Source organism: Vipera ursinii, assembly GCF_947247035.1.
Source record: "Vipera ursinii genome assembly, chromosome: 1".
In the NCBI taxonomy this organism is placed as follows: domain Eukaryota; kingdom Metazoa; phylum Chordata; class Lepidosauria; order Squamata; family Viperidae; genus Vipera; species Vipera ursinii.
Window position 1 is genome coordinate 266856004 of NC_139512.1, and position 20246 is coordinate 266876249.

Consider the following 20246-nt stretch of genomic DNA (forward strand, 5'->3'; position numbering starts at 1 on the left):
CTTTATGAATTTTTAAATTACTTGAGTATATTTGTCCATGCAGTAATGCATAGAATACAATCTATATATAACAACTGGGAGCAAATTTCCATTTTCTCAAAGGCCAGTTTCTCCAGGTTACTGCCTTCATTTTACTAATATATGCCAAAGGAATAAAACAAGTACTTATTCCTACATTGAAACAAATTCAACACTCATTTATAACAGCGTTCTTTTTAACAAGCTGCATGACTAAAAGATTGCTTATTAATGTCATAAGTATCAAAACAAGAAGCAACTTGCAGCAGTTAACAAGCCAGAGGCCTACCTTTAATATGTTACCCAATGCGAGAGAGAGAGAGAGAGAGAGAGAGAGAGAGAGAGAGAGAGAGAGAGAGAGAGAGAGAGAGAGAGAGGGGGGGGGGGGAGGGAGGGAAGGAGAGAGAGAGAGCACCGAGAATAGCAAAATGCTGTACTCCGTTGCAATGCTGGATGTAGTCTATAGGTAACCCAAACTTGCCTGGCTAAGTAATGCATACCTTTCAGTCTCTTGGAATGATTGCTCTTTTGATGCTCATCCTCCTCATTAATGGTAAACAGAACAGGTGTATTTGGCCTCATGCCTGGCTTCTTTAGCCGCTCTTGCCGGAGAGCAGCTGCCGAACCTGGCATTATTGACAGTCCTTCTCCCCCCCACCCACCCCTCTACAATCTGTCAATTCCAGCTAGCCGCAAAGCAGTTGATCCATTTGTAACAGATCCTGTGAGGGCCCAGCAGAACGCAAACAGCAGGCGGGATACCAACGTGCATTTGGCAGATAGGAGCCTACAGTTTCTTGTACCTTGACCAAAAAAAACATAAAATAAAAAGGCCTTAATTAAAAGTCCATTGGTTGGAATGCCTCCTCCTCCCCCCCTCCCCCTCCTTGTCGTCCTCGTCCTCCCTTTGGAGCCTTAACTTGTTCAGTCAGATCCCAGGGCTTCTCTCCTTCCTGATGCAGCGCCTTTTCCCCTCCCGGTATCTTCTTTCTACTGCTTACTGAAATATTCAGCACACAGCCCAAGAGAAGAAAATATGATACGCCACCATTAACAGTTGCCCTGACAACAGTGACATATCCCAATCAAAAGGAGGTCCGTGTATGTCGTCTCCTCAGCTGCAGGAAGAGAGGCTGCTGGAATGTCCTCTCTGTGTTCCCTCTCCCGCGGCAAAGAGAAGCTGGCTTGAACAGCTGAAACCACCTAGCAGGCTGGGCTGCCTTCAAGAGAATGGCTGGAGGACGGCTGAAGCTCTGGCTGCACGGGCTGAAGAAGTTGGAAGAAAGGGAAGCCAACTAAAGGAGGTTGGGGGATTTGCTTCCAGCTTTTCCCTCCAATCAGTTCTCAAGGAGCCGTAGCAAGGCAAAGACACACTCGGCTGTTCCTTTCCTTTCCTTCTTAAGTTCACCGAGTCACAGACGGCTCACCTTCTGCAGCTCAAACGTAGCTTCTTCACAGAAGGCAGAGGTGAAGGACAGAGAGTGGATGCTCGCATTTGAGTATCTCCTTGTTAAAAGGAAGAGTTAGAAAAGCAGAGGATTCGCCCTTTGCGTGAAACCTTGGCACTGGGAAACGTTGACCAATGCAGCACAAAGGTTCATGCTGACAACAGCAGCAGCAATGAATGTAGGGTAGGACAAAGTGCCACTGACGTCTCCTGGATGGTGAGTTGCAATACAAAAAAACAAAAGAAAACCCACCCTTTGCATTTTGTAGTAATATTCCTAAACCTTTAAAGTTTTTTTTTTATTAATTTGTTAACTAGCTTTTGCAGTTTGGGGGTTTGTCTGCTTAAAAGTTACAATCTTCATTACCGATTGTAAATGAAAATATTAAAAAAGCAATAATAAAACATTACTGTAAAATAACTATAATCAAATTTTAAAAAATTAAGCAGCAAAAAGTATTTGAATTGAGCTTGACTTCTTGTGATTTCATGCGCATGTAGTTTTACTGGCAATATTTTTTCTTTTGAAAACGGGAGAAAGACCATTCAAATAATTACTTGAACAAAAAAGACTAAGCGTTCCATAATGTATCCATAATAAACACACGAGGCTCTAGTTCTCACTGAGCATCCTTTGGGGAAGGATGGGCTCCACAAATCAGGTTTTTTTTACACCAATAAACCATCCAGGGCTTGACATGAATTGACAACTAGCCAAATTATTTATGATTATGAACTGTAAGAATAAAAATACACTCATTTTTTTTAAAAAAAGGAAGAAATTGGGTGCCATGGCCAGTATTAAAACCCAAAAACTACCTTGATGTTTGCTGCCAGTTTTCATTTAATATGGTGAAAAAGAATTTGCTTTAGAAATTCTTTCAATGGGAGAAGAGATTTTGGTTAGTTTTCATGGATAGAATGTGGTGATGTTGAACGTAATTACAAGATAACCAAGGATGATACATGGAGGTCCTTTAAAGCAGGGGTCTCCAACCTTGGCAACTTTTAAGACTTGTGGACTTCAACTTCCAGAATTCCTCAGCCAGCCAAGTTGTACTTCCAGACAGAAGTACAGCCAGTTGGGTGACTTTAGGCCAGTTACTCTCTCTCAGCCCAGCTCACCTCACAAGGTGTTTGTTGTGGTGAAAATAGGAGGAGAAAGACATGTTGGACGTGTGTGCCTCCTTGGGTTCTTTCTAAAAAAAAGGCAAGCAGGCAGGCAGGCAGGGAGGCTGGTCTATCTTTTCCACTGTGACAGCCTAACCCACAGGTCTGCAACCCGCGGCTCCGGAGCCGCATGCGGCTCTTTCAGCCGTCTCCTGCGGCTCCCAGTCTTCTGCTATGTGTAGTCCCCCCCAAAAAAAAGTGGGACTAAAAAAGTTCAACCAATCAATTCAAATATGCAGGGTAGGTGCATATCTCGCCTTGGCTCCACTCTTCAGTCAAACCCTGTTCTGCGCATGTGCGCATGTACACACAATTTTTGCAGCTCCCAGTTTTTCCTTTTGTGAGGGAACCGGTTCCGAGTGGCTCTTTCACTGTTTCAGGTTGCTGACCCCTGGCCTAACCAAACAACTTTGTTTCCATATCCAGTGCTAAAGTATTTGGAATAATTTTATCACCAAACAAGCAAAATGTTTCTCAGTACATCAGGCACATTTCTATTTTATAACCTATGCAATTGAAAAAAAAAACTTTTAAAATGTACAGGGTAGAATTTCAAAGCGATAGCAACTGAAGGACAAAAAAAAGAAAAAAAATGATTTGACAATGAAATTTTAATTCAGGCTCAGTTGATAAAATGTTTTTATGTTTCTTAAATTCACATTTTAAAATTCTTGAATCCTCTTGTACAAGACTGTTTTTGAGGAGATGCTTGGTCATTTTAAGTTACCTGTGTAAACTGGGTAAGAAAGATGTAACAGCATTCTGAATAATCAGCATTTAACCTATGTCACCTATATATGACATACAGTAACTTCTTTCTGGTCTGCTTGAAATACATGATGATTAGAATAACTATGAAAGGGATCCGAGTGCAGGAAATGCAGAAAAAGAGGTAGAAGCCAATGTTTCCATAGTAAGCACTCCCTCATGGAGTTCCTGGAAATTACAAATTTACTCTCCCTTCTCCTACCAACATTACTCCAGCAAGCATGCAATAACCAAAAATACTATGACAGATGGGATGACAAAATCCAAAGGGATTAGGCTAGATCAAGAAATAGTCATAGAATCCAAATGGCTTAAATCGCAAAAATAGAAGTGGTTATCCATATGCAAACTCACAAACAACAAAGCTAGCTTTGCTCCCCTTCATAGATTACTGCCTTGTCGTGGCGAAGGGGCTCACGTAATTCAATGAAGCTATGAGCTATGCCGTGCAGGGCCACCCAAGACGGACGGGTCATAGCAGAAAGTTCTGACAAAACGTGATCCACTGGAGAAGGAAATGGCAACCCACTCCAGTATCTTTGCCATGAAAACCCTATGGACAGTACCAAAAGGCAAAACGATATGACGCTGGAAGATGAACCTCTCAGGTCGGAAGGTGTCCAATATGCTACTGGGGAAGGGCAGAGGGCTAGTACTAGTAGCGTCAGAAAGAATGAAGCGACTGGGCCAAAGCCGAAAGGACGCTCAGCTGTGGATGTGTCTGGCGGTAAAAGGAAAGTCTGATGCTGTAAAGATTTTTCTCCATAGGAACCTGGAATGTAAGATCCATGAATCAAGGCAAGCTGGATGTGGTCAAACAAGAGACGACAAGACTAACATCGACATCTTAGGAATCAGCGAACTAAAATAGACAGGAATGGGTGAATTTAATTCAGATGACCATCAGGTATACTACTGAGGGCAAGAATCCCTCAGAAGAAATGGAGTAGCCTTCATAGTCAATAAAAGAGTAGGAAAAGCAATACTGGGATACAATCCCCAAAATGACAGAATGATCTCAGTTTGAATTAAAGGCAAACCATTCAATATCACAGTAGTCCAAGTCTATGCCCCAACCACCAGTGCTGAAGAGGATGAAATTGAACGGTTCTATGAAGCCCTACAGCACCTTATAGAACTAACACCAAAAAATGATGTCCTTATCATCATGGCGGATTGGAATGCTAAAGTAGGAAGCCAAAAGATAACCGGAATAACAGGAAAGTTTGGCCTTGGAGTACAAAATGAAACAGGGCACAGGCTGATAGAATTTTGTCAAGAGAATACGATGGTCATAGCAAACACTCTTTTCCAACAACCCAAGAGGTGGCTCTACACATGGACATCACCAGACACAGAAATCAGATTGACTATGTGCTCTGTAGCCAAAATGGAGAAGCTCTATACAGTCAATAAAAACAAGACCAGGAGCTGACTGTGGCTCAGACCATGAGCTTCTCATTGCAAAGTTTAGGCTTAAACTGAAGAAAGTAGGGATAAGCACTAGGCCACTCAGGTATGAATTAAATCATATTCCTGTTGAATATACAGTAGAGGTGACAAATAGATTTAAGGAATTAGATCTGATAGACAGAGTACCTGAAGAACTATGGGCAGAGGTTCGCAACATTGTACAAGAGATAGCAACTAAAACCATCCCAAAGAAAAAGAAATGCAAGAAAGCAAAATGGATATCTGAGGAAACTTTGCAAATAGCTGAGGAAAGGAGGGAAGTGAAAGGCAAGGGAGAAAAAGAAAGATACGTCCAATTGAATGCAGAATTCCAGAGAATAGTTAGAAGAGATAAGAATGCCTTCTTAAATGAACAGTGCAAAGAAATAAAAGAAAACAATAGAATAGGGAGGACCTGAGATCTCTTCAAGAAAATTGGAGAGATAAAGAGAATGTTTCATGCAAAAATGGGCATGATAAAGGACCAAAATGGCAGGGACCTAACAGAGGCAGATTAAGAAGAGGTGGCAAAATTACACAGAAGAACTATACAAGAATGAGCTTAATGTCCCTGATAACCACGATGAGGTGGTCACTGACCTTGAGCCAGACATCCTAGAATGTGAAGTGAAGTGGGCCTTAGAAAAGCTGAGCAACAACAAAGCTAGTGGAGGTGACAGTATTCCAGCTGAGCTATTCAAAATCTTAAAAGACGATGCAGTAAAAGTGCTACACTCAATTTGCCACCAAATTTGGAAAACTCAACAGTGGCCACAGGATTGGAAATGATCAGTTTACATTCCAATTCCAAAGAAAGGCAGTGCCAAAGAATGTTCAAACTATCGCACCATTGCACTCATTTCACATGCTAGTAAAGTTATGCTTAAAATCCTACAAGCTAGACTCCAGCAGTATGTGGATCGAGAACTACCAGAAGTACACACAGGATTTTGAAGAGGCAGAGGAACTAGAGATCAAATTGCCAACATACGCTGGATCATGGAGAAAGCTAGGGAGTTCCAGAAAAACATCTACTTCTGCTTCATTGACTATGCTAAAGCCTTTGATTGTGTGGATCACAACAAACTGTGGCAAGTTCTTAAAGAAATAGGAGTACCAGACCATCTTATTTGTCTCTTGAGAAACCTATATGCGGGTCAAGAAGCAACAGTGGGAACTGGACACGGAACCACTGATTGGTTCAAAATTGGGAAAGGAGTCTGGCAGGCTGTATACTGTCGCCCTGCCTTATATGCAAAACCTATATGCAGAGCACATCATGAGAAAGGCAGGGCTAGATGACTGCAAGGCGATCAAACCGGTCAGTCCTAGAGGAGATCAACCCTGACTGCTCTTTAGAAGGCCAGATCCTGAAGCTGAAACTCAAATACTTTGGCCACCTAATGAGAAGGAAGGACTCACTGGAGAAGAGCCTAATGCTGGGAAAGGTTGAGGGCAATAGAAGAAGGGGACGACAGAGAATGAGGTGGCTGGATGGAGTCACTGAAGCAGTAGGCATGAGAAGATGGTACAGGACAGGAAAGCCTAGAGGAACATTGTCCATGGGGTCGCGATGGGTCGGACACGACTTTGCAACTAACAACAACAAAGTTTTGCTTCATGTCCATTAAGTTCCAAACTTCTAGGAATTCTGGAAAGAATTCTCATTTGTCCAAAGATATCCACAAATCTGGACATCTATCTATCTATCTATCTATCTATCTATCCGTCCATCTGTCCATCTATCCATCCATTATCTATCTATCTATCTATCTATCTATCTATCTATCTATCTATCTATCTATCTATCTATCTCTCTCTAATAGACAGAGGGTGGTTTGGGGTGGTTAGGAAGGAATGGCCACACATCTTAATATTGTTCCTAGGAGGACAGAACTGTTCACATAAGGAACTGTGAAAGGAGTCCCAAGAGGAAGCAGACCATCCTTTACACATGGGGAAAAATTCCTCCTGTGCTTTTGCATACCAATCTTCATTTTCCCCCTCCTTTTTTCCCCCCTCCTCCTGAAACTTTCCAAGTACTTTAATGTAGATGCAGGTTAAATCAGAGAATTTTGGTGTATTTTAGCTTCTCTGCATTCTTGTACAGCTGGCTGCTGGGAACCGCAGTTCAGCAATTTTTAGAGGGTTGCAGATTACTCACATCTGCATTATTTATTAATCAAATTTATATCCCACCACAGTCAGAAAACTCTCAGCAGCTCAAAAAGTAAGAAAATACAATAAAATATAGAAACATAAAGACAAAGCAAAAGGCAGCTTAGTCTAGTGCCGTGGTGGCAAACCTATGGCACGGGTGCCACAGGTGGCACGCAGAGCCCTCTCTGTGGGCACACGCTCTGTTGCCTCAGTCCTAGGCCTTCAGCTGGGTTTTACAAAACCTTTTTGCTTTAGGCCCCTGCTGCTGGGTGCAAAAAAAAAGGTTCAATCAATCAATTTCAACTTCTCGCAGGAAAAAAAAGATCTCGCAAAGTTGGAATTGATTGATTGAACTTTTTAGTCCCACCCAGGCTGCCGTTACTACCGCAGCCATGCCCACACAATTGGCCACATCCAGCCAATAGGCCACGCCCACCCAGCACCCGACGATACATAAGTGGGTTTTGGGTTGCAGTCTGGGTACTTGGTCTCTAAAAGGTTCGCCATCACTGGTCTAGTGGTTAAGGCACCAGGAGCTAGAAACCAGGAGACTCTGAGTTCTAGTTCTGCCTTAGGCATGAAAGCCCACTGGGTAAGTTTGGGCCACTCACTCTTTCATGATGTCTGTCTCGGCCAACAAGCTAGTTAGTCAATTCCTATTGCAACCAATGGATCAACAACGGGTTTGGGGTAGGAGGGATTTGGGGATATATTGTAAAATTTTGTTTTTGTAAAACTCTTTAATAAAAAAAAACAAAAAACAACAACGCTCAGTTGATCCAAAAAACAAAAAAAAAAGCAGACCCAGCACTAGTGGGAAAAATACTAGCAAGAAAAATGATATATAGAAATATAGAGATAAATCAAATAAAACCCCAATATAACATATGGCCTCAGGCTTCCAAAGCCCTTTGGAAAAGCTTTGTCTTCATCTTTTTCATACACACATACATTCCCACCCACCCACCCCTCTCTCTCTCACACACACACACACAAACACACACACAATTAGACTCAGAAACAACACACAGTATATGTTTCTTTCACAATCTGCCCTTGGCCAGAAGAATAGAATTGTACAATTGCAAACTCTTGCTACGATCAAGATATTAGTGCTGACCCTTGAGGCTTTCTCTTCCGTAAATCCTCTTTATATAAAGAAAGGATTGAGATGCATGATCACGCTTCAGTGGCTTTGATGCAGACGGATGGATGACTTCTTGAAGGCAGAACTGCACCTCCGGAGAATTAAGGCCTGGATTTTGTGTTATTCTTTAATTCCTTGTCTCTTATTAACCTGCTGCGTAACATTCAGTAAGTTACCCAAGTTTTCCATTAGCAGCACCGTTAATGGCTGAGAACGACAATCTTCTTCCTGTGACTTTAAGATAACAATTATCAAAATAGACAAAATAGATACCAAACCTCATTAAGGTAGGAGACCTCTGCTCTACACTGATTGAACCTTCCAATAGTAAGTTGTTAAACAATTGTTTATGTATTATTGTTTATGCATATTAATTTGATTTTTCAATATGACTTGCAACATGGTGCCCTTCGAACAAGCTGAACTTCAGTTCCCAGAATCCCTACTTGGATTGCCTAAAATGAGTCTACCTGTGTTCTAGAGCCAAGATACCAAAACGTTTTTCTCTATGCACACACAGAGATATACACAAACACACACACACACACACACAGAGAGAGACACACACACACAGAGGGAGAGGAAGACAGGGGGAGAGGGGGAGAAGGCATTTTTGGAATATGGCATGGCCCCAGCCAATAATGGCATGCTCGATATGGCCTTCAAAAATGGAATTTCTACTTCTTGATCTAAAGTGTTGAAAATAAAAGAACCTATTGCTAAAACAAAACTCTAGTTAAAACTAACCAGACTCATTTCAGTAGCCCATAAAGAAGAAGAATGGGATGTATAATTTACAGGAATAGCTTTCTTTCTCACCTAGCTGATATCATCTGGAAGCTGCAAAGTATAGTCAGGCCTGCGGAGTAGTTTTGGGTAAAATACTAAAAGAAATGCTGGGCTACAGTAAGAAGTTAAACATTTCAAAAGCAAATAATTTCCACACTGTTGTCAAGAAAACTGTATGGATGCATACATTTCCAGGATTTACCTTCTGCTTTTTTCCCCCCTCCTGTTCTAATAGAATTTTGTTTGCCAGTAGCTCCATCTTGTGGCTCAGTCAGTGTGTACTGTAATCGTGTAATATTGTGTCAACACCCAAAGACAATGACTGAAATTAAAATCAGACACTGCAACGGTCATAAATATGAAGGGGTTGTCAGGAATCTGAACTTTGATCATATGATTATCGGGATGCTGCAAAGATCCTAACTGTGAAAAATGATCATAAATCACCTTTTTGCAGTGCTGTTGTAATTCTGAACTGCTGTTAAGTTGAGGACTACCTGTGCGTGCATATGTGTATGTGAGTGCAGGGTAGCTAGGAAAAGAAGGTGCAGGATATGAGCGTGCAAGCAGAGGGGCCAGGGAAAGAGGTTGCTGTTGGGTGCGTGGCTGTGTGTGAAGGCAGGGAGGCAAGGGAAAGAGGGCACTGACAATTTAGCAAAGGGATGGGGAGGGTGCTGTATGTGTGAACAAAGAAAGGCAGTGGGGGAGATCTGCCCAAGCAACTTGTGACTTTTCTGCTGGCCTCTCTATTGACTTTGCTTGTGGGAAGCCGGTAGAGAAAGTCAACAATGCCAGTCACACGACTGGAAGATGCTTGCAAGCATATTCAAGTGCAAGATGACTGCCAAGTGCTGATTCAAGGTGCTGGTGATGACCTATAAAGCCCTTAATGGCTTGGGTCCGGGATATCTGAGGGAACACCTGCTACCGGCATCAAGTTCCCTTCGTCCAGTGCGCTCTCACAGGGAGGGCCTTCTCAGGGTGCCGCCGGTTAAAGATTGCCGGCGGGTAACACCCAGGGGGAGGGCCTTCTCTGTGGGTGCACCTGCCCTCTGGAACCAGCTGCCCGTGGAACTTAGGACTGCCCCCGACCTTCGTTCATTTCGCCGGGACCTGAAGACCTGGCTCTTCGAGCTCCCCCGGCCCAGGCTGAGAGTTTTTAGTTTTTAATTGGGGTTTTATTCTCAGGGATTAAATTTAATTGTTTTTAATTTTTGTATCACTGTTTTTAAGTACCCTGTAAACCACCCTGAGTCCTTCGGGAAAGGGCGGTATATAAATCCAATAAAATAAAAAATAAATAAAATAAGTGCCCAAATTTTGTTCACATGACTCCAGGGACACTGGAATGGGTGGAACTTCCAGGACCAGTCATAAGTCCCTTTTTTTAGTGCAATTGTAAATTCAAAGAGTTTGTTGAATGAATAGTCACAACTCAAGGACTCATTCATTACTCTTCACATTATTTATAAAAAACAACCCTAGAACTGTTACAAAACATTACGAAAGTGCTCTAGGAACTGGAGAGGTGTTTGTGACATCAGTGTATCAATAACATGAATTTTCTCACCCTAGCTCAAACACATAACACAATTGTGCAAAGGCACAATTCTTAAGATAAAAACTGCAAATCAGATGTTGTGGAAACTACTGCATAATTTAGGAGTCCGTATCTAACCTACTTTGATGCCCACCAGCTTCCTCACTGCACCTGACTTTACACAGTATACAGTATAATAATATGCAAGTAAAGCAAAGTACCAGCCTTCAGCATCATTTTTATTTCCAGAAATGTCTTTGGCATCAAAATAGGCCTTATTACATTTCTTTGAAAATAAAAATGAATAAATTATTAGAGCCCAGTTCAGGGTTAGGAAGCATGCCCAGAAAGCAAACAAACAAAGAACCAAAAGTAAACAAGAATAGCACCAAAAAGCCTAGAAAATTAAGGGCTTGAGAGAATAACAGGCAGCTTTTGGGAAAATCATTGTTTTGTAATTCATAGTCATATCCCCCCTAGTCAAGATCAAGATTACAGCTATTTTGAAAGGCACTCACAGCATGTTTCAAGGTTCCGACTGATGAACCCAACCAAGTAAACATCTTCAAGTCTTTCCAAACTCTTAATGTAAAACTTTATTGAATACATCATTTTGGCACGCATGCAAACAAAACCAGCTCTGGTAAAACCCCACCCAATGCCATATAGTAAAAGAATAGAAATTTCCTTCTCCTTCTTGGTCAGATCACGTTGCCCAATTAGGTGGGAAAATATTGTTATGAGAAAGTGTCTCTGGGTCTGCCCAGACATCTGGCAAACTGTCCTTGGTTCTCACAGTCTGCTTTCTTGATTTTTTGAAGTCTGCATTCCAATCCCTTGCCCTCCCCCCAAGTACGTTGGCAAGCTGAGAAGCAATAATCATCAGATCTGTAAAAATATGCTTCGAACTTAACAGCATGCTTCAAAATTCCAAATGCTTTCTACCAGGTTTAGCAAAATCCCTCTGACTTTTGCTTTCTTAGTTGGAATGTTCCCCTCCCCCTTTAGAATGGGTACCAGCATTCTCTAGATGAAGGCTAGTTAATATGGTTCAAAATGTTCCATTAACAAAGGACACACACACACACACACACACACGTATATAAGCTGGGATCAAGAGAAGCTTAATCAAATCAAAAACAAAATATAAGCTGCTTTTACTACAGAATTACAAAGAAACGGATTTTACTATTCTGCATATCATTATAAGAATTTAAATGTATTAGCAACTATATATTAGCAAGCATGAAATTAAATCAAAGCAGAACCACATGTTAAGATGCAATTTTTACTGTCATCAAAATAAATTGTTTTGAAAGCAACTTGCTGCTCAACATAAAAATTAAAATTTCCTGTAACTTTTTGGCTTCTGCTTGAAGGCGTCCAGCAAAGAGATACCAACAACATTCTAGATAATTAAGACCATTGTCAAGCCATCCGATTCTTATGAAATTTCCCAACATTTCATCTATCTTTGTTTTTTTTGTCTTTAAATTTCTTTTCTACTGTTTTCTGCAGTATTGCTAATTCTATTTTATCAACATTTTTGAAAGACAAATGAAGAAGAAATGGGAATAGGTAATATTCCCCATCCCTGTTTGTGGGAATGTCCACTAGTGGAAACTTGTTAAAACGGATGTTTCCATGAACAAAGTTCTTGATGCTCTCTGTTGTGGTAGGTTGCCCTGACAATGTTGTTGAGGGTGTTGTTTTCTCCCTTTGTGCTTCCTAGATTAGACTGTTATTTTCTGCCTAATTGTTTGTCTGAGTTAGCAGTTTCTTGATTGGGGCACTGATTTGCTGCTTGTTGGGCTGCTGTTAATCCTGAAGCTAATTCCTGTTTATCTATGTGTTGATTGTGGAGAAGAAGTATTCTGGTCTATTTGTTTCTTTTTCAGCTTCTTTATTGTCTCTTTTGAATGGTGTCTTCCTATTTTTTTTATCTCTGAGTTGATGGTTGATTTGTCTGAGTGCCAGGTTTCCAGAAATGTCTGACATTTTTGGATTTAGCTTGAACTAGGATGCTTCAGTTTGGTAAATGAATTTTAATTGTGTCGACTGACACATTCTGATGCGTTCTACTACTCTTCTGTTTATCTTTCTTATATAGTGGCTGTAACAGTCACTTTATGTTGTAAATGACTCCCATTTTTATTTCTTGGGATACTGGGTCTCTTGGTTTACTTAAGATACTTTGGAGAGTTTTAACTGGTTTGTATGCTACGCTGATGCTGTGTAGTTATAATAGTCTGTTGGTTGTTTCTGAGATGTTTTTGATGTATGGCAGTGTTATCTTTTTCATAGTTTGTGTTGGTTTTGCTGCAGTAGGTTGAGTGATCAGGCACTGTTTAATAAAGTTGCACGGATATCCATTTTGCTGGAATACGTTGTATATTTTCTTTCTCTGGTGTTCTGAGTTGCTGCAATGCATTTGTGCTCATCTGAATAATATTCTTACCCAGCTCCTGTTATGGGAGGTTGAATTGTTATTTTGGTCCTGGAGCACTTGGTTAGTGTGGTTCATTTTTGAATAGACATATCTTTCTAATTTCTCATCATTTCTTCTGCTGATGAGGATATCCAGGAAGAATGGTGTGTTATTATTCTTTCTGTGTGAATTTTATTCCTTTGAAGATGTTGATTGTTTCGTGTGTCTTCTCTAGCAGTTCCTGTTTTATTATGACAAAGGTGTGGTCCACATACCAGATCCATATTGAGTTTTATACATGGGAGTGGTATAGGTTTTTTTTAATTCTGCTACGAATCCTCAGAGTGGTAATCCCATGGGTGTTCATCTGATTTGGTGGTGTATTTGTATATCAAATTGAAAGTAGGTAGGAAAGCAGAAACTGATGAGGTCCAGGATTGTGGATATTTAAATCTCACTGTATTTGTTTAGATCGGGTGAGTTGTTAAGTGTTGCTTCCATGAGTTCTTTTACTAATTTTGGGTTTTAGATATAGAAAGTGCTGTAACACTGAATGAACCCACCATCTTTTTCTATTATTAGATCTTTGATTTTTCTGGAGGTACTGTGGTTGAGAATTGATAGAATATTTACTCCCTCTGTAAAATGTCCAATATTTTTTTTCCTAAATTGTTTCACTATGTTGCACATTGGGGTCACTGGTAGCAATACAATTGGATAAAGAGGTATGCCAGGCTTGTGTATTTGGGGGTGTCATAGAGTGGGGAATGGATCCACTGCTTTTCACCTACTACTGTCCTCTTTTTGTGATTTGATCTTTCTCGGTTAGATTGTTAAGAGTTCTCTTTATAAAAATTGTCTGGTTTGTGTATTGGGTTGCTGTTTCCTGGAATGTAGGTTTCTATGTCTTGCAGTAACCATTTGGCCTTTTTTATGCACTGTGATCTGTCCATATGGTTCAGCTTTGTCTTTTGGGATGATGATGATATTTTGATCCTACTTTAGGTTTTTGAGTTGGATCTGATTTTGTGTTCTTCTGCTCTGAGGTGTGATGTCTACCTCATGTTTCCTTGGGTCTCTGTGCCAAGCCTTATAGCTTTAAATGCTGCTTCTAAGGCTGCTAAGAATTCTAACTGATTAACATTATCTGTGTTATAGTTGAGGCTTTTCTGTAGGATATTGTATTCTGCAGTGGAGAGTGGATGGCTGGACATGCTGACAACCCATTCAGATTCAGATAGCCTTCCAAGGTTTGGCTTCTTAGTATTCCCAGATTCCCAGCCACCGTATTTTGCATAGCAAAGTACAGCTAGAGTCTTCACTTCTTACAAAGCCCAGTGATGCAGATGAACATTAATTTTGAAAAGGATAACCAGGGCTGTGAAGTCAGCTATTCTAGATACACGTTTAACTGAATCCAATTTGGATGGATCAAACATGTTGATACACAGTTTAAATTATTTTGAATCCCAAAACGTAAATGCTTAAAGAAATGCCTCCCCTGATACTGGCTTTCAGATCCATCTGCTTCTGAAGGAAGGCATAGAAAACTCAGGAAAACAAGCTATTTGTCAGCTTAATGCTATGCACTGTTAGGAATCACAGGGAATTTAACTCTGCATAACAGCAGATTATTAATGCATACTTGTAACTGGCAGAATTAACCTCTCATTCTTTTCACATTAGTAATTTTGGAATGGAAGGAAGTGTGAATTTTATCTTGATGCCCTAGTTTCATTTCTGTTCCTTCTGAAGTGCTTACAACATAATTAGACTCTTCCACTTTGTAACTTGATTCCTGTCCTTCTATGCCAGCAACCCCCAACCTTTTGGGCATCAGGGACTGGTTCCATGGAGAGAGGTTTTTCCGGAGGGGGCGTGGTTTCGTGTGCTACCTACATCCCATAGATGAGGCTTCACTTGTTTCCTTGGCCAGGTTGATGGCATGCTGCGAACCGGGGGTTGGGGACCCCTGCTCTATACCAAATCCTGAGGAAAAGCCTTTTCTGAAAATCTTTCCTTTATCCCAACTACCAGCCTTTTCACCAAAGCTATATAACATCCCACTGTCTCATGCCATTATAGTCTTTTCACTTTTTTATATCATTCCACTCCTATTTCATCTATCCAAAGTGAGTTGAAATCTCAGTGGGCAAGGGGTTCATCGCTCCTACGTTTTGTACTGTATACGAGCAGCATTGTTTGACACTAAATGAACCACAGTAGTGGACAAGATTTCTCGTTCTCATTAAAAAATCTGGCTTGATTACTATAAGTAATGAACAGAAAAGTCAAATTAATAGTTAACTCTCTGATAAACTGAAAGACAAAAAATACAAATATAAAAAGTAGAAAGAGGGGCACATAACTAAGGCAGAATATCAGTAAATAGCCTGAGCCTGCAAAGATGAAGTGAGGAAAGCTAAAGCTCAAAATAAACTAAGGTTTGTGACAAAAGTCGAAAATAACAAAAAAAGCTTCGCCGCGGCCTCAAAACACTCCTTTTCCACCTGGCTGACCTGGACTGACAGGGATTTTAATTATGTTTTAAAATTTTTAACTCTAATTTTTAATTTATTTTAATTTTAATTTATTGTACAGAGGCCTTTAATTTTAATTTTATCTTAACTTCTGTATTTATTGTATGTTATTGTTGTTAGCCGCCCTGAGTCCTTCGGGAGAGAGGGCGGCATATAAGTCCCAATAATAAATAAATAAATAAATAAATAAATAAATAAATAAATAAATAAATAAATAAATATGTAAACAATTAAAAAGTCAAGGAAACGATTGGTCCATTAGTGGGAGAAAGTGGCAAGAAGGTAATGAGCAACAGAGAGAAAGGACTTAAATTGTTTTTTGCATCTGTCTTTAGACAAAGGGAAAAAACAGTCCAACCTATCAAAAACAGTACCATAAAAAACAGACTAGAAGCACAAGTTAAAATATGCAAGAAAATGGTAAATGAGCACCTGTCCACCCGAGACAAGTTCAAATCACCAGGACCAGATGGATTACACCCCAATGTTCTAAAGGAACTGGCAGAGGTGATCTCAGAACCACTGAACTATATCTTTCAAAGATCCTGGAGCACCGAGGAATTACCAGAGTATTGGAAAAGATCTGATATAGTTCCCATCTTCAAAAAAGGAAAAAAAAATAGTTACAGGAAACTACAGACTATCAACCTGTATGAACACAATCAGATGAACCAGTGAACACCTAGAGGCAAAGTCATAACCAAAAGCCAACATGGGTTTGTCAAAAACAGATCATGCCAAATCTTATTGCATTATTTCACAAGATGACAAAATTAATGGACCATAGGAATGCTGTGGATAAGGCATTTGATAAAGTAGACCACAACCTACAACTTGATAAGATAGAAAAATGTGGGATAGACATCATCACCACCAGATGGATTCATAGCTGGCTGACCAACCACACTCAATATGTAGTTCTCAATGGAACTACATTTCCATGGACGGAAGTATGCAGTGGGGTAGCCCAAGGCTCTGTTTTAGGCCAAGTACTTTTCAACATCTTCATTAACTATTTGGTTGATGGGATGGGGAACTCATAAAATTTGCTGATGACACCAAGCTGGCAGCAATAGCCAACACTCCAGAAGATAGGCTTAAATACAGAAGGATCTTGACAGACTTGAACACTGGGTGCTATCTAACAATGGTGAAAAAAAGTAAGGTTCTACATTAGGCAAGAAAAAAACAAATGCACAGGTACAGTATAGGTCAGACATGTCAAACACAAGGCCCGGGGGCCAGATCCGGCCCACAAAGTGGTTTCATGTGGCCCGCGAAGCCATCCTGGAAACAGTGAGGGAACGGCCCCCACTGCCTTGGCCCTGGCCTAGAGACCCTCCTCCTGCCAGAGACCCTCAGATCTGTCCCACTCCTGCCCAGGCCCCCATAGGCACCCTTGATGCAAACGATGTAGAGCTGGCCACGCCCACCCAGTAGGCCATATGCACTCTAGCCACGCCCACCCAGTAGGCCACGCCCACCCTGGCCATACCCACCCGGCCCCCTGAGGGCAACCGCAATGCTGATGCGGCCCTCAATGAAATTGAGTTTGACACCCCTGGTATAGGTGGTACCTCACTCAATAGTAGTAATTGTGAGAAGGAACTTGGAGTCCTAGTGGACAACCACTTAAAAATGAGATAGCAGTCTGCTGCAGCTGCCAAAAAAGCCAAAACAGCGCTAGGCTGCATTAACAGAGGTGAAGTGTTAATACCACTGTCAAGTTTCCGACGTATGGGCTTTGACAACCACTTTACAATGCCTTGGTAAGGCCACACCTGAAATACTGCATCCAGTTTTGGTCACCACGCTGTAAAAAATATGTTGAGATGCTAGAAAGAGTACACCGAAGAGCAACAAAGATGATCAGGGGACTGAATGCTAAAACATATAAAGAACGGTTGCTGGAATTGGGTATGTGTAGTTTAACGAAGAGAAGGGTGAGGGGTGACATGATAGCAGTGTTCCAATATCTCAGGGGCCGCCACAAAGAAGAGAGGGTCAAGCTATTCTCCAAAGCTCCTGAAGGCAGGACAAGAAGCAACGGATGGAAACTAACCAAGGAGAGAAGCAATCTAGAACTAAAGAGAATTTTTCTGACAGAACGATTAATCAGTAGAACAACCTGCCTCCAGAAGCTGTGAATGCTCCAACACTGGAAGTTTTTCAGAAGAGACTGGACAGCCATTTGCCTGAAATGATATAGGGTTTCCTACCTGAGCAGGGAGTTGGATAGAAGACCTCCAAGGTCCCTTCCAACTCTTCTATTCTACTCTACTCTATTCTATTCTCATTATATTTCCCTCTCCTAAACATTCTTATTGAAAACTTTATTTTCAACCTCTCTGGAAATTGTTTCAAGGAAAGTACTGTTTCATTTAATAATAATACAATTTCTGTATGCCAAAATTAAAAATCCTCCCAAAGCATGGAACAGTGCACAAATGAAACAGTGAAGGCAAGGCAAGGCTTCCTTCAATATTTGATTTCATCAATATAATTATGGCATGAATAAGAGTAAACATGGAATACAAAGATGTCCCAACCATATGTAATCCTAGTAAAAGGAAAAGGTAAAGTTTCCCCGCACATGCGTGCTAGTCGTTTCTGACTCTAGGGGCCGGTGCTCATCTCCGTTTCAAAGCCGAAGAGCCAGCACTCGTCCGAGGACGTCTCCGTGGTCATGTGGCCGGCATGACTAGACGCCAAAGGCACACGGAACGCTGTTACCTTCCCACCGTAGTGGTCCCTATTTTTCTACTTGCATTTTTACTTGCTTTCAAACTGCTAGGTTGGCAGAAGCTGGGACGAGTAACAGGCACTCACTCTGTTACGCAGCACTCGGGATTCAACCCGCCAAACTGCTGACCATCTGATCGACAAGCTCAGCGTCCTAACCCACTGAGCCACCACGTCCCTTATATGTAATCCTAGTCAAAATGAGAACACAGTGAACATGGAATTGGCTATTTCTGTTCTGAAAACTAGTACAAATTAAAATGTCCAACCATTAATCACACACAGTATGAATAGCTTTGATAATTGTATTTTTGGGTACAAGACCAAATTTATTGCTATGAGTCATTCCTAGCAAGTTATCCATGCATATATTTCCATACATACTGTTTGAATGCAAAAGACATACCCGCATACCCACCTTTTAGCAGAAAGCTTTCAAATCTGATTAACCACACTCTGTAGAAACTGCTGTGCTAAACTCTTATGCTCTTCAAGGACTACCAACCAAGTTAAAACAAACCTTGCAAGAAAAAGATCCTAGTGCTGATGATTTAAACTATCGCTCTATAAATATTTTAAAAACTAAATGCAACGGTACAAAAAGCAAAAGGTGTTATGAATCACTCTTGAACCATAAATCTATGGGTAAGGTCTGACACGAGGCAATCTGATTGGGTTTTATATTCCAAATTCAAAATCTGAACCTTTGTGTCAGTAAAAATATCAGTGACAGCCTGTAAACACCCAGTTCATTAATTAAAATGAAAACCATTTCTAGTCTATTTTTACATTTCTCCAGAGTATCTATTCAAATTCATTGTGAAGCCTACAAGGAAAATGTGAGGAAGCAAATGAATATGTAGTCTTCAGCAGGCTCACTAAGAAGTTGTTTCTCACAGTTAAGGCTGTTTGTACTAGAATGTCTGAATGCTGCCAGATTAAATAGGACAAGAAGAACAATAAACAGAGTAAATTGGTTTATAGGTAAGGCTTCCATATCTGGGCTGCAAAAAAAACACACAGACATTACAAGGCAGCAAAGAATACAAAAAGTGCTAATCTGAATGTTTGTACCTCAGATATGGAGGTCCTGTCTATGTCAAAATGGGAGCCTAAGGCCAGTTGTGAACAGCCAGTTGTGGAGTTGTGACATTTTCTGTGATAAAGATAGTTCCTATGGGAAGAATTATAAAGCTGATTTGCTCATATGGGGAAATTAATCACATGTGAACATAAGGATGAACCCATCGCACGGCCACAATTCCTTTCAAAAGATCGGGTGATGACATTGAAATATAAATTGCACCAGGGAGACATTAGGTTTTATTATCCATGCCAAGTCATCTTGTACATTACAACATGGCAGGGTAAAGCCACTGCTCCACCTACAGGATTGAGTCACAGGGATATTATACCATATTCCTCCTAAAGAACTATGGCCAATTCAATGCAAATGACAGGTGTCTGCTCTCCTGATTACCTTCCTCCTACAAAGCTGTATACAAGCCTGATTTTGTGCAGAGATGGCAAATTTCAGGAGGAACAGCTTTGCCTTTTCTAAATTGTTTACACAATTTTCCAAGAATCAATAACAGAGAATATACTGCATTAAGTTTCCACTCTTTTTAAGATTCCATTGAAATAAAAGATTCGACCAAAATAAATATCAAGATTCCAATGAAATATGGGGATCTGATCCAACACCTTAGAGCAAAACAGCAAACAGCAGGAATTCACACTGGATTTGGCAGTTCCTCTGTAGGCCTTCCTTTAACAAGCACAACACAAGGTAGCACAGAAACATTTTCGATAATAAGATTTCGAGTTCCCTGTCCAGGCATCTCTGTAATAGAAGACTACAGCCTACTGAATTAATTCGTAAAAGGCATAGATCAGGGGTCTTCAAACTTGGCCCTTTTATGACTTGTGGACTTCAACTCCCAGAATTCCTCAGCCAGGCACGCTGGCTGAGGAATTCTGGGAGTTGAAGTCCAAAACTCATAAAAGGGCTAAGTTTGAGGACCACTGGCATAGATAAACGAGGC

The 20246-nt window shown here is 40.8% G+C and overlaps 1 protein-coding gene across 6 annotated transcripts in view; it reads right to left on the reverse strand.

The window, feature by feature from the left end:
- MAP7 (microtubule associated protein 7) overlaps positions 1-20246 on the reverse strand; it is a 110544-nt gene that overhangs the window by 89512 nt on the left and 786 nt on the right. The window contains exon 1 of one of the 6 annotated variants that reach the window (XM_083368309.1): positions 519-1408. The exons of 1 other annotated variant lie outside the window; for it this stretch is intronic. In XM_083368309.1, coding sequence (XP_083224435.1) covers positions 519-651 — 133 coding nt within the window. In that variant the 5' untranslated portion in view covers positions 652-1408. Of the gene's footprint in view, positions 1-518; positions 1409-20246 lie in introns of those variants that run through there. 4 more of the 6 variants (XM_083368310.1, XM_083368311.1, XM_083368313.1 and 1 more) reach the window with 4 other exon arrangements.